Source organism: Crinia signifera, chromosome 6, assembly GCF_055691185.1.
Source record: "Crinia signifera chromosome 6, ASM5569118v1, whole genome shotgun sequence".
Taxonomy (NCBI): Eukaryota; Metazoa; Chordata; class Amphibia; order Anura; family Myobatrachidae; genus Crinia; species Crinia signifera.
Genome location: NC_139222.1, coordinates 112,730,905 through 112,746,061, shown reverse-complemented (window position 1 = coordinate 112,746,061; position 15,157 = coordinate 112,730,905). Strand labels below are relative to the sequence as shown.

The window sequence follows — 15,157 nt, the reverse complement described above, 5'->3', positions numbered from 1 at the left end:
CAATATAATTCCTGATAAGCCAATCTTTATTTACAGAAGGGCTCCGTCTCTTAGGAACCATTTAGTGAAGAGCACCATTGATGTTGGCCCAAGACACAGTATTAGAACAAAAGGGTTCCACCGCTGTGGTGAATGCCTCATGTGTAGGTCAGTAAAAGCCACCCACCGCAAAATGGTCGACTTTGAGGTCAATAAAAAGAAATACAAAATTAATGAATTTATAACGTGTCATTCCAAAAATATTGTTTATTTATTAGAATGTTCGTGCCATCTTTTTTATGTCGGCAGAACTAGTCGTCCACTTAAAGTTAGGCTTGCCGAACACGTTTATAATATTCAAAAGGGCCTAACCACTCATACGCTGTCTGAACACTTCAAGAATCATCATCAGTCTAAAGAATGTTACCTTATAAATTTTTGGGGAATTCAATTAATCTCCCCCAGATGGCACACAAGAGATTTAGACAAGAGGTTGGCGCAGTCAGAAATGAAATGGATCTACCGGTTGAGCACCCTTGTACCCGAGGGGTTAAACGGGGAATTTGAATTGAAACATTTCTTGTCTTAGCCCAACCCATTATTTGCTGCTCTTTAATATCCCTGTCATTTTTATTTGTATTTATTCATTCATCTTGTATGCTGCTAAAAATCTCTATTTTTTGTGCAATAATTATATGCTGCTATAAATATTTGTGATGCTGCTATATATTTTTTAATCAATGATATTTTTAGCTATTCCCTGACCATCTATTCAGGTTTTATGAAATGACACCATTTATGTTATCGTTTTACTTATTCCTATTCTTAAATTCCTTGTTTTTATGCTAAATTATTCCACTCGTTGTCTGATAAACATTGGACACTCTCTTTATGCTGGAGCGTGTGTTGGAACGCACTAGCTGACATTGGTGGACCGCATGGCCATGTTTTGTGGAGTGAAAGGCGGAAGTGCCTCTCTCTCAAAGTCTTATTAGCCGGAGCGCGTGTGGAACGCACCATTCTTTTTGAGGTGGAACGCACGGCCATTTTAATACGCCGAAAGGCGGAAGCAAGTTTGTCTGTTTGGTCCTAATTGGACACCGCATATAAGGAGCTCCCAGGACATTGTTAGACACGCTGCTGAGGAAGGACCTTTTGTGTCCGAAATGCATTTGGCGTGTCTCGCTTCATAACTCATCGCTGCAAAACGGACTCTACTGTCGGTACCTCTGGGCTCCAGCTTTCTCCCAGTATCCGGACCTGGTGTTAGTCTGTTCCCCAGAACCTTCTGTTGGACCGCAGTCCTGCCTTGAGCGAATTTTATCTATATGCTTTTAATAAGCATTAAAATTGTAAGTGCAATTTTTTATTAAATTCATTTGTTTAAAAAAGTTTTTGCACTATATTTTTCTTTATTGTGTAATTTCATGGTATATGCCACTATTGAGGACGTGACATTTGGAGGATTCTACCAGCAATAATCCTACCTTTCATGGATACCTCTAATTGGTGACATTAACTCTTTGTGATTATTTTCACACGGACTGAGTTTATTTGAGAATACCACAAGCGCTAATTCTACAGTTCACACTTGTTTTGCTATAGGGATTTACTGTATCCAAAGGAGTAGACAGAGACACTGTGGTGGAAATAATAATGATACAGAAGGTACTGTAGAAAAGTACAACTAGATATATAGAAAGAAAAATTGGTACTACACTTTTTTCACCCATTTACCTATCTTGACAGTCTATCACTTACCCACTAATCTTGCTTAGTTTCCTCAACTAGGAATCACTTGGCATCTTGTCCCCTTCCTTGACATCATGTTCCCTGTCACCATATACCCTCCCCCTGAATCCCGTGTGACCCTGTAAAGTCCCCATTGTTTTAAGTACAAAAAAAAGTTTGAATAGCATTGAAACATATTTTTATTGTGAAAGAAATCCCAGAAAGAATACTAAACCCTCCCCACTAAAATCATATACCCAATACACTCAATATACAGTGTAGAAATAAACATGGCGCCATGGTACAGATAGGGAAATATTTGTTGTTTGCATCGGATGCAGCCAAGAAGTGGAGCTCTGGAGCGCTGACAAATAAGTAACCATGCAATTGCGGGTTCAATAAACCCTTTGCTCAGACCTTGTTTTATTTTTTACACTTCAAATAGTTGTATCTCTCTCTTTCTACAGGCAACTTTGGGATACCGTCGCTCTTTGGTATCTGGTAACCATTCGATGCTTAGAATACATTCAAGGACTTTGGAAACATCGTTATTACAGGTAAAAATTCCCTAGATCATGGTGTTGCAATAAATACATTAATATATTGAATTGACATGCAGATGTGTTCTTTTAAACTACAGTATGACTTTAGTCTCAGCAAATAGCATATCTGGGTGTGCTAGGTTCCAAGCTACTTGGCTGTATTGATCATCTTTATTGCTCAAAATGTGTGTCTCTTAACCACGCAAATAAATCAATGGGCACAACAAAACAACATGGCTATATTGCACTGATCAATTTGATTATTGCCATTTCTTTCACTGCCCCTCCACCACTGAATGTTTGAAACAGGAATTGGATTTGGATAGTATCAGATTTGAGTGGTTCCGCAGGTGACCTGTAAAGTGGTCTGTGTGCAAATCACAGCACTCTGGAGAACTGTATAAGTGTAATTTTTTTCTCTGTAGGCATGCTGAGTAATGGCTGCAGAAACACTTCCTGTATAGCAGACTTTCTGTATAAGAAGGGGATGGTAGTGATGCAACTTCTGCCATCCACATACTGCTTACATCTACATGAATGACCAAATTGTAGAAACAACACAATCCATTTAAGATGAATTTTGTATAATATGTTCGTAAACTAAAGTCAAAAGTAAATGGCATTTTGAGGGAAGCCATTCTTGAGTAACAAAGTCAGTGTACTAAGAAAAAGCCTTTCCCACTACTCACAAAACAAGAAGTAAACACATTTTTTAAATGCATCTGACCCCCTCATTAACCCCTTGAGTGGTGGGTTTTCCTGGGGCAGGACAAACCTACCTGGGCAAGTTTGTCCTGCCCCAGCAAAACCCACCACAGATCATAAGCCGCCGCCGACCCCCCCCTCACCTTCGCTCCGGTGTAAGTACGCCGGAGCTCCCCTGCCGCCGCTGCCCCAGCCGCCTGTCAGTCATCAGACAGGCGGCAGGCTCGGGGATGTTTTGCGGTGGCTCAGGAGGACTTGGGTGACTGAACTCTCCCGAGTCCCCCCCGAGCCACCCCGAACATCCCCGAGCCTGCCGCCTACGTCACTACAGGATGATTGGCGGCGGGGAAGCTCCGGCGTACGATCGCCGTGTACGCCGCAGCAGAGAGACCTGGGGGGCAAACAAGAGGGGTGGGAGTGACTGAGGGGGGGACCCCTAAGGTAGTGTGCCAGTGGTGCTCCGATGGAGACACCACTGGTGCGCACCTACATAGTGGTATGCCCGGAAATTTTCCGGGACAGCCCGCTGCGGCAGCGCAGCTGAGCCCGGAAAATTTCCGGGCATACCACTTAAGTGGTTAAGGCTCATACACACAAGGAGATTTTGAGCTCAAAATAGCTCACTTTTCCTGTTTTGAGCTACTTTGTGTACTAGTGTGTATGGACGGGTGAGTTCATATGCATGCTCCCGCATTATCGCCGGCCACGGCCGAGTGAGACACTTTCCATAATCTCCTACTTCGGAAAGGGATTATGAAAATTGCTTGACCGGATGAAAATCCCTCAGTGTGTATGCACTGAGCGATTTAACAGCTGGCGATTTTTATAGTATTGCTTATGGGCAAAGACGCACAAGGTGTATGCACCTTGAGACCAACAGCTAGCTTCTGGTACCATTCAAAGGAGCGCAGGTCTCCCTCTACAGACAGAGCAGTGCGGGACTGTCCAAATGACTGTTATCTGACTGTTATCTGACCAATATATATTTACTATGATAACCTCTGTTCCGTCTGCCACCAGATCCTTTACACTCACATATACTCTTCATGTTTAGCACCTTACGCTACAGCAGTGGTAGCAACTACGGTCCTCGAGCGCTACCAACAGTTCACATTTTCCAGACAACCTAGCTGCTGCACAGGTGCACTCATTACTAGCTGAAACATTTTCAAAGATCCACAGGTGGAGCTAATTACTTCACTTGTGATTCTGTGAGAAGACCTGCAAAACATTAACTGTTGGTAGCTCTCGAGGACTGGAGTTGGCTACCCCAGCTCTACAGTATCTTGCTGCTTTATCCTACTTCCATCCCTTGTTTTCTTCACACACAGAAAGACCATAAGGCGACATATCCTACTGAAATATACCGATTGTAAACGATTGTATTGTTCTGTTTTTTTAATGACAAAATACAAAAGTTAACCTTCATTATTTAGTGCATCATATAGATATGACAGTTAATGCTGCAAGCTTCTTGCAGGAGAAGAAACATTTCTATTTTAGGCATCTAATGATTGCTTCCAGATCTCTAAAAACACAAATCAGCAAACAGAGAAAATAATGATTCTGCAATAACAAATTACTGTCTTTACACAGAAAAATGTTTTTCCTAAGTGTGATGTCTTCAGGCCACTATACTATGCTTTAAGGAAACTACAAATATAATTATCCAACAAATTAAAAAAATACTGTAGATAAAAAAAATAAAAAATAAAACCACTGAACAAAACAAAAGTATCATTTTGCTAAAGTTACAATTGCTTGAAATGGATTTATCATGCAGTAAGATCTTACAGTACATCCACTAATTCTACTAGGATGAGCAATTGAGTCATGTCTAACCATTGATGAGGTGATCCTGGACTCACCTCCCACAGACATTCACACCAGAAAAGAGAGACTGTATATACTGTAGAATGGATGTATGTCACCCTTCACCCTCATTTTGTTCTGAGCCAGCTACAAAATCAATGTGACTGTTGATCTGGCCATGACAATGCACATCAGTACTGTTCCGTCAGTAACCAAGGTGTCCTCCCTCTTCTCTGGCTGCTAGCCAAAGAGATGTTTGACTATTCAAAAATGACCAATGGATGCATTTGGTTGCTCCGAGCCTTTCTGGAAATTTTGTCCTTAACTGAACAATTTTGGTCAAATTCATTATTAACATTTCTTTTTTGTGGTTTTACCTGATTATATCTACTGTTTTCTTACACATATACATTGTATGTTTACCACAGAAACTCAGATCCCAGGTGAATGATCTGGAAATATACAAACCTCAAGTATTTGCAGTGGAAGGCGACTCTTCTCGAGCATCCTCACTTGAAAATATAAGTATCACAGACAGTAGCGTTCACCTCTCAAGTCTGCAGAGTTTTGGGTCAAAGTTCAACATTCTGGAAAACCTCTGTGAAGACCACATGATGAACCTACCCAAGCCCGAGACTACAACATAAGCAGTTTTTGCAATCGGAATTCAGCATGGGCACTGATAGATAAAAAAAACAACATACAATACGCCATAGTTGTTGTGGTGATTTAACATTGAAATTGGCAGATGAAGTATGAACAAACAGCTAGAGTTCACTACTTGTTTTTGAAAATGAAGCGCATTTTCATTTACATCCTCATAATGGGGATTTAATGTGTGACACTACACTACAAAAGGGCACTCCATTCATTGTTTTATTGGGAGATGGTTCTAGTGAAAAGCTGTCTATTTTCCGGGCTGTCCCTTTCATAAGCTCGTGGTAATGGTATGTCATCGAAGGAACTACTGTATTTTCGATGTGCACATTTTGCAAGTTGTGGTTGGTTTATTTTAGATTTGCAGCCATTCTGTAGCCGTATAGGAGATGCACAGTGGACCAAGGTCTGGGAAGGCCCAAACGATTGATTCCCATCTTTAAAATTAAAGTGACATGATGTGAAGTAAATTACTCTACCCCCAACAGTAAATTGTTTCAAGCTAAATGCAGTAAAACAGTTTGACAATCATCTTTTGAAGAAATAAATGGCATAGCAGAAATAGAGAACAGGGATATATATAATTGCATACAAATTTCACTCTGATACCTACAGTCTTCTCGAATGTAAATAGTGTTTAATATGGTGATCGGGATTTAATAGTGGTGTAAACTGTGCTGCCTACAGGAAAAGTATTAATAGGAGAATGTAGTCATGGATGGTTCTGTAAATATTGATTCACTCTGTAGGAGATTATCTGATGAGGGATGATCCTTTGATAGAAGGCTGAATTTGTTCTTAGTTAAAAAAAAAGTTCAGAAAAATAGGGTCAAATACTAAATTGTTTAGCACTGGAAACATGGGCCCGACTCAGAAGGGATTCCATTTGCATGTGGACACAGCTGAGCTGCATGAATATGCTAATGAAGCTTCCTGCATACATAGACACACCATAACACCACTGCTCGGAGAGTCCACTGCAAATACGCCACTGGAGTCTTTAGAACTGTGGCCAAAGACACGGTCTCAGGCTCATCCAAGCGCCAGAAGTGGTTGTGACATGCCTGCGTTTGATTAGCCACCCCTATTTCCTCCCATAAATGCTCAATATCTCTAATTAACTTTGTGAATAAATCTGCATTGCATCTACCCCCTAATTGATAAATGCATTTCTCAAATGCAAAAATGTCAGCATTGTGTCCACATCTAAATCAAGCCTCATGTTACCAAAATGACTTATAGGTTAAATGTCAATCATCTCAGAAAGTCATTTTATGATATTTTGTCAAATGCTGTGGTGCTAAAATGTCCTTAATGTAAAAAGTAATTCCAAAGGGTCATTTTTTTTTAAATATAAGGTCATCTTTGAAGTAAAATATTTCAAAAGTTGTTTTATGGTGGAAATAGTTTGTATCAAATCAGTTTAATCCAAGTCAATTCTGGAGCGTTGTATTTTATTTTATATTTTAAAACGTGGGACAGTTCAGAAGAGATTTAGCTATTATTTTTATAGACATTCTTTTGATTACATTTTCATTAGACGTTTGATAATTGCCCCTCCTTCTCCCTTTTAATGTACAGTCTATGGCAGAGGTAGAACTCTGGAAGGCAATGGAGACATCTGCCGCCGGGCTCCTGCTCCCAAGGGGGCACTTCTCCTCCCCCTGGAAGTTGAATTCAGTTATTTAAAAGCCAACGAGATTGCTTCTGTGGCTGGAGTCTGAAATATATACTGTATGTGTTCTCTATCTATCTATATTTTTGAACAGACATATATATTTTATATAAATTTATATAGGGTTGTGAGTGTGTGGGGGGGCACCAATATATATCTTGCCTCCGGGCAACTGGAACGAACTTACGCCACTGGTCTATGGACATCACTGAACTTGTATTCAGTAATAACAACAGCAAGATTTAGATGGAATGAGAAGGTATAATACTGTACTTGAAATAAAACGTTTACAAATTTGGCTATGACTCATTTATGATGGTTTTTGATTTGATAACTGAAAAATGTATGTGGATATGCAACTTGTTTATTTTGGCACACCCAAGTCTCAATTGAGGAAAGGGGAGTCTAGTGTGGGTAAGTAATGACAGCAAGTTAGATGAGCTGCAAGACACCCACATCCTGAATACCTGTAGGTCAGACCAGTCCCATTATACACAATGGGGGTACATTTACCAAGATGGAAGTCTTATTGAAAATTGGATATTTCCAATAGTAACCAATCAGATTCCACTTCCTATGGATGTAGCACCTCCTAGAAGATAACAGATATAATCTGATTGGTTGCTATGGGCAACATCCCATCTTCAATAGAACTCCCATTTAAGTAAATATACCCCAATGGTGCAGTCATCCTCTTCAGTATTCTTCATTCCCACCAGAGATTATTGGAAATAAATGCAGGTGTTATCTCATTGTAACTGGACATTTAGATGCAGGTTTAGTTATACTTGTGTTCAGCTGTACCCCTGATTGCAACCAAAAAGCAATATTACTGTGCTCAGTAAAACACAACAATGGGAATCTTTAATTGTTATGAACTACTTCAACCATACCTCTCACAGTGGACTAGATTTTTAGTCCAGACCCTCTGTTGTCCCAGCCAAGGCTTCTGCTCATACAGTATATGAATAGTTCAGGGGTCCTCAAACTATTTTGTTCTGGGACCCCATCAGACAATAAAAATAATGACATGACCCCAGCAAGTTACTGCAGAAGGTCATCACATCACATGTGTAGTCAGCAGACAGCACATACATGGCAGCATTGTGGTTGCGCTAAATGATGTGAGGAGTCTGACATAACAGACAATTCAGCAGATTTTTCAGACACCTTGAATCACTGACTGAGATTAGAAAAGTCATCAGCCTGATAGTCAGCAACATGGAGATGTCACCCCATGCTGAGAAGGTCTGGACCCACTTTGGGGTCAGGAGCCACAGTTTGAGAACCTCTGAAATAGCTCATTAGTACACAATAATCACATCACATTTACATTATTATCACACACACACACAGCATTGATATCACATACACACATAAAATTAGTACTGTATCTCACACACTATTAACGCTACTTATACACATAGAGAAATTACATTAATATCCCAAATGGCTTTCTGATCTGCATAGATTGATGTGGCAGACTCATCTGACTGGGTGTGGTATGATTTACCGACAGTCGGGATACCGACAGTCATTATCCCGACGTCGGGATCCCGACTGCCTGGTCTCAGACAGCGTGGCCAGCGCAACAAAGCCCCTTGCGGGCTCGCTGCGCTCGCCACGCTGCGGGCACGGTGGCGAGCTACGCTCGCCACCTATTCTATTCTCCCTCTATGGGGGTCGTGGACCCCCACGAGGGAAAATAGCTGACGGCCGTCGGGAACCCGGCCGTCAGTGTTTTAACAGTCGGGATCCCGACGTCGGGTTAATGACTGTCGGGAGCCCGACTGTCGGGACCCCGTCCGGCAGCCCATCTGACTGCAGTGGCCACGTTCTGTTGACTGCAAGAGGAAGAGTGCAGGGTTTGATATGAAATCTCTCAGTCACTATCCCATAAGTCAGTATCCTGACAGTAGCATCCTGGGGGTCAAAAACCTAATGGATCATGGTATGTATTTTAAACCTCTCTCTAACCCACTTCTCTTACTACTGAGCAATATCCTCCCTTACCCCTGCAGCATAACCCTAACCCCTGTCTTTACATTCAGGATTCATCAATATTCTGACCATCAGGATCCCGCTCTCAGTATTCTGACTGTTGGGGTCCTGATCACATCCCAGGGTAAACATCTGTGTGGAGCAGATGAAGGAGTATAATAAGGAGGAAATATGAGTGCCTTTGCAAACATCTTATATAGACAAGGCTTAGAGCCTTTTCAAGTCTTGAAAAGTGATAAAGTAGAAAGTGATGAAACTCAGCTGTTCCTAACTGTCACTTCTCAAAACAGCCTGTAACATGTCAGTAGCAGATAGGCTGATGCTTTTTCGCTGTCCACTGCAGTTTTAAGAGCACATTCCAACTAGGAACCAATGCTTATACTTCTTTTTTTTCAATCAAAGGCTATAAAACCCCAAAAGTAGTGTGCCATAATTAACACATCACTAAAAGAATGAGTCAGCATTAAGGGGGTCATTGTGGTTGGCTCACTACACAACTAAAGTTTGTTGCTTAGTGCCACACTCCGAATATCCCCGCCAGGGCCGGTGTAAGGCTTTTCAGCACCCTAGGCAAAAGTTCAACCTACTGCCCCCCCCCCATACTGCCACCAATACCCACCTTCCAACCCCTTAAAGCATACTTGCCTAACATTCTGGAATGGCAGTGAGGCTCCCAAAAATCAGGTGGTCCTGCCAGCCCCCTGGGAAGGTGGACATGTCTCCTGCTTTCCCTGTAGGCCCCCCTTTGCCACCCACAACAGAGTACAAGGAGGAGGGGGCAGCAAGGTAGGCAAAAATGCTTCAAGGAAAATATGGAAGTGAAGTCTTAAGAGGTTCCACAGCCACCACCTGCATTAAGTACAACAAGGATCCTCATAGATATCATTGATTTTTTGATAGGCAGTCTTGGTGGCGCCCCCCCAGATCCTGGCACCCTAGGCAGCTAAAGCTGCCTAATGGTAGAGCCGGCCCTGATCCCGCACCTTCGTGAATGGATGTTTTGCATAAATATACATTTGCAGGTTAGTGTGCGGGGGCTGAAATCATTCATTGGTCGCCAACCATCAAATGATTTCAACCATGCTCACAAATCTAAGTCAATCTGTGCTGACATAAGGTGCCCATACATGTACCAATTATCCGGTAGTTTTTGTGCTAAAATAGCATCGCATCGCACAAAAAGTACCAGGTAATCGGTACGTGTATGGGCACCTTTAGAGTTGTGGAGCCCAGGTCTGCGAACTCCCCCGGCAGGGAGGAGCCCGCCTGCATTCACATGGGAATGCCCAGCGTTTTGCTGTGCGCGCCCAGCGTTTTGGTGGGTACGGCCAGGAAATGCAGGGCGTTTGCATGCAAACATCCCCTGCACACCTCAGTCCTGCTCCCCTCTGCGAGCGCCAAGGCATTTGTGCAACTCGCTGAAGGTGCCCGCACAGAAGCCCTGCACATGTGCATATATGACTATGCACATGCGCAGTGCTAAAACATTGGTCTCTGGTGCAGACATGCTGGGGACCGAATGTATTAAAATGAGGGCCTAAATGTTGTTGACAGCCACTTCAAAAATTGCAGATACATGGACTTAATTGTCACAAGGCTTTTCAGCTGTAATGAGAGTTGGTCAAGAAATGATCCTTTAAATGCCACAAAAGTCTGGACAATTACTGTGCGCTTGAAGATCAAAAGGAAAAGAGTTATCAATGTACTGCACAATAAAAGAGGTAGTGTAAATACAACAGCAACTTGGTGCCAGCAACTGCACATCCTGGACACTCAGACTTCCGATGGCAGCTTCAGATTCTATCCAGCTGTTGTATAGTAGACTGGGTCACCTAGGAAAGAAAAGGATTTCAACTCAAAGAAATATGCTTAAATTGGATGGAGGTAGGTTCAGAGGAAGTGTAAGGAAACATTACTTCACAGAAAGGGTAGTGGATAGGTGGAATGGGATGCTGTCGCTAGGTCTACAAGCATTAGGTTCGACAAGCATTAGGTCGACACCACAAGGTCGACATGCATTAAGGTTTTGGGAGTGTGATGCCAGTACAAGCAGGCTACATTCTCAGACACATAGCTGCTTTAACAGGGGCCTGCAACTGCTATAGGGCGGAATTCTCTAACATTTAGGGCCGCATATCGCCGGCTACTGCAGACATAATTATCGCATATGCAGGACCGAAACTAGGTGTTTCGGCGCCCGGGGTGGCAGTCATTTGGTTCGGGGGGGGGGGGGGGGGGGGACGGGGACGACGACACACACACCAAATGACTGCCTTGGGGACAGGCAGCGGGGGTCCGGGGACTGGAGTAGGTTAACTCCGGCTCCTAGCGCTTCCGGGCGGTGGGCGGGAAGCAGATTTTGAAAAGACTTGCCGGACGCTGATTGGCTGAATTCAGCCAATCAGCGTAGGGCAAATCTTTTCAAAATCATCAGCGCTTCCCGCCGCCAGGCAAATAGAGCTAGGAGACGGAGTAACGAGTGAGTGAAAGCTGCCGCTACACCAGTCCCTGGACCCCCGCTGACAACATACCTGTGTGCAGCCAGCGGGGTAGGTAGCGTCCAGGGGTCCAGGCACTGGTGTAGCGGCAGCCTTCACTCACTCCGTCTCCTAGCGCTATCTGCCTGGCGGCGGGAAGCGCTGATGACTTTGAAAAGACTTGCCAATCAGCGGCCGGCAAGTCTTTTCAAATTCTGCTTCCCGCCCACCGCCTGGCAGCGCTAGGAGCTGGAGTTCACCCACCAGTCCCCGGGACCCCGCTGCCTGTCCCCGGACCCGCTGCCAGGACCTCACACTAGCGCCCCTCCCCCCTCCAGCGCCCGGTGCGCATGACCCCCCAGCCCCCCCCCTAGTTACGGCCCTGGCATATGCACTAAAAATTGCGATAATTATGGCAAAGTACAGCTCTTGCATTAAGAGCTGTCCTTTGCGTGGGGGGGCGTGGTCACGGAGGCGCGCGAGTAGGAGAGCGTTCTTACCTCCCTGTCCCTGCTGCCTGAGAATGCGTGCTCCCAACCCGTGAGTGATAGCGCCCAGCAGATGAGTGCTTTACTCGGCTGCAGAGTTCAGCTGTGTCCCTGGCGGTGGAGGCGCTCCGAGTGACGTCAGAGGCGGGAGATGTGCCTCCGGCTGTGAGGGCTGAGACGCGTACCGGAGCTGCGTGTGGAACGGTGTGGAGGCTGTGACGAAGCTCCCTTCTTTGGAGCTGTAGGCTGACAGGGGAGGACTACGGCTGTTGGTGGAAGCTGAAAAGGCTGATTGGAAGTGGCTGCTGTTTCCGAGGGAGGTCTGAACGGTGCGGTTTACGTCCTGGGCAGTGGACACTGCTGGGTGAAGTAAGTGAGACCAACCTGATTGGAATCAAGACTGGTGGGATTGCGGTATCACATTGTGGGGTGTCTTCCCCTGTGAAGAGTTGCCCCAGCAGGTGTGAGAGGCCTGGCGGTGTTTAAACTCTAAAAGTGTCTGTTGGAAAAAACAGCAGATTAAGAATCCCCAGCAAGTGTCCCTCCATTTCTAGAGACTTTAGGCACCTGGTGTGAGAGGCCCGGTGTGAGGCAATATAATCCCAGGAACGAACAGTCGCAGTCGAAGTCCCCCCCCTGTCTCCTCTCTGCATGAACTGGTGCTATAGTGTTAAAGCCTGATGCAGGACTTTTCTTTTTCATTCCTTTTGAGGCGAGCCTTTTCCACACCTGCAATATGATACACCAGGTGTGAGAGGCCTGGTGTAAGGCAATATAACCCCGGGGACGAACAGTTGCAGTCGGAGTCTCCCCCCCTGTTTCCCATCTGTATGAATTGGTGCTACGGTGTTAAGGCCTGGTGCAGGACTTTTTTTTTTTTTTTTTTGAGGCGAGCCCCTTCTACATCTGTGATAAGATACACCAGGTGTGAGAGGCCTGGTGTAAGGTAATATAATCTCAGAGACGAACAGTTCAGTTGGAATCTCCCCTCGCTAAGAGCAGACCAGAGCCTGGGGTAGTTGTGAGCGGTTAAAACGGCCTCTGAAGTGACTCTCTGGAACTACCCTAAATATTTTTCACTGCTCCTGAAGCCGTTTTTTTGTTTGCTAGCCTTGATATCCTGGAGAGAGGGTGCGAGGCACCTACACCTATATTTGTGAATATGGGTAAAACTGGCCAAAATACGGCTGCAACGAGATTGGAAAAATATGCCCGCACTCAGACTCAGGCCGGGAGTAGCTCCCACTCCAATACACCTGTAACAACACCTGTTAAAGGAAGCAGTCCTCAACAAACAGCTGAAGTTACCTTACAGCAGGTGTTGGACGCTGTGAACAATTGTGAATCACGGCTAATGGAGCAGCTGGGGAAAGTGCAGTCTGACATATCTCTGCTGAGGAATGATGCACAAAAACTCAGAGAAAGAACGACAGAAGTTGAGAACTGAGTGTCACAGTTAGAAGACACGGTTTCTCCCCTACAGTCCCAGGTTAACTCAATATCAAATCAGCTTAAAGATATGCAAAAAAAGCTCTTGGACATGGAGGGGAGACTGCGCCGTAATAATGTGCGCTTCATCGGATTTGATGAGCATGCCGAAGGAAGGGACCCTGAAAAGTTCCTAGAGAATTGGTTAATTCAAACGCTTGGCAGAGAGGCTTTTTCAGGTCAGTTTGCGATTGAGCGAGCCCACCGGATTCCAGGACGACCACCAGTGCCAGGGGCCCCACCACGTACCCTCATCGCAAGAATATTACATTTTAAGGACAGGGACTGTATTCTTCGTTTGGCTCGAGATAACCCTAAAGTATTGTTTAATGGAAAGAAGATCTCCATGTTCCCTGACCTCCCGATAGAGGTTCAGAAGGAGCGTGCAAAATTCTGGGACGTAAAAAAAAGACTGCGGGAACTGGGGCTGAGTTACTCGATGTTATACCCCACAAAATTAAGAGTGGTGGCAGATGGTAACACCAAGTTCTTTTTCTCCCCAGAAGAGGCAGCCAGATGGCTGGACGAGTCTCGCCCGGGGGGGAAACAAGTATTAGCAAAATAATGTTCTGTGTTTTTTCTGCCTGATTGATTGTGTATATTAATTGGGTAGGTTGGAGCTTAAATTTTGTTTGTAAGATAAGTTGAGGGTTGGGCGGCAGGGACGGGGAGGGGTTTGCTTTTCTTTGTGACCATTAATTAATTGTCCCATCGGGGTTGGAGTATGGAAGGCCCATTGAGTAAGGCCTGGATGTGGATCGATATTTCTTTGTTTTGTTATGTTGGGGGTTTAGGTATGTCTACAGGGGTAGGCCATACAGGGTGGGGGGGGGGGGGGCGGGGTGCTTGTGTATATGTGGTTGTTAGTCTATTTGTGTCACTTATTCCCAAATTCTACTCTTTTTAATCAGGAAGTACTGGTTGGTTTTGATCCTCTGGTAAATACAGGAAGGTACCCGACCTATATAGTTCCCCTACTATTACAACTGTGAAAGTCTTGACTTGGAATGTTAGGGGGATGAATTGTAAAATTAAGAGGGCTATGGTATTGAGACAATGCAAGTTTTATGATGCTGACATTATTTGCTTGCAGGAAACCCATTTGTGTGGCAATAGGGTACTTTCCCTCAAGCGTCCATGGATAGGTACGGCATACCATGCCTCCTTCTCATCAGACTCTAGGGGTGTTTCGTTGCTCTTTAAAAAATCTTTGTTACTGGATCCGGGAACAGTGAAAATAGATCCTGGGGGGCGCTATATATTTTTGGATTGCCGTATCAATAGTGTGGCTTTTTGTGTCCTGGCGGTGTATGTTCCTCCTCCTTTCTCTTATGATGTCATCAAAGAGGCAATGAAATTTATGGCTGGGATACCTGACTGCAGAGTAATCTGCTTGGGTGACTTTAATAGGGTTTTGGACCCGAGTAAGGACAGATGGAGGAGGGGGAGTATATGCGGTAGCAGGGAGTCTAAAAGCTTTGCTGACTTTATTAAATCAATAGGCTGGGTTGATCCTTGGAGGTTGAGATACCCTGATCGCCAGCAATTTTCGTGTTTTTCATCCTCCCACAATGTTTTTTCCCGTATCGACATGATATTCGT

At 44.4% G+C, this 15,157-nt stretch overlaps 1 protein-coding gene across 1 annotated transcript in view; it reads left to right on the top strand.

Moving 5' to 3' along the window:
- Positions 1 to 7,346, top strand: part of LOC146009631 (cadherin-like protein 26) — a 151,774-nt gene extending 144,428 nt beyond the window's left edge. Inside the window, exons 21-22 of the mRNA XM_083150082.1 lie at positions 2,178 to 2,267; positions 5,198 to 7,346. Of these exons, the coding sequence (XP_083006208.1) occupies positions 2,178 to 2,267; positions 5,198 to 5,416 (309 nt within the window). The 3' untranslated portion in view covers positions 5,417 to 7,346. The remainder of the gene's footprint in view (positions 1 to 2,177; positions 2,268 to 5,197) is intronic.
- Positions 7,347 to 15,157: the final 7,811 nt, after the last annotated feature.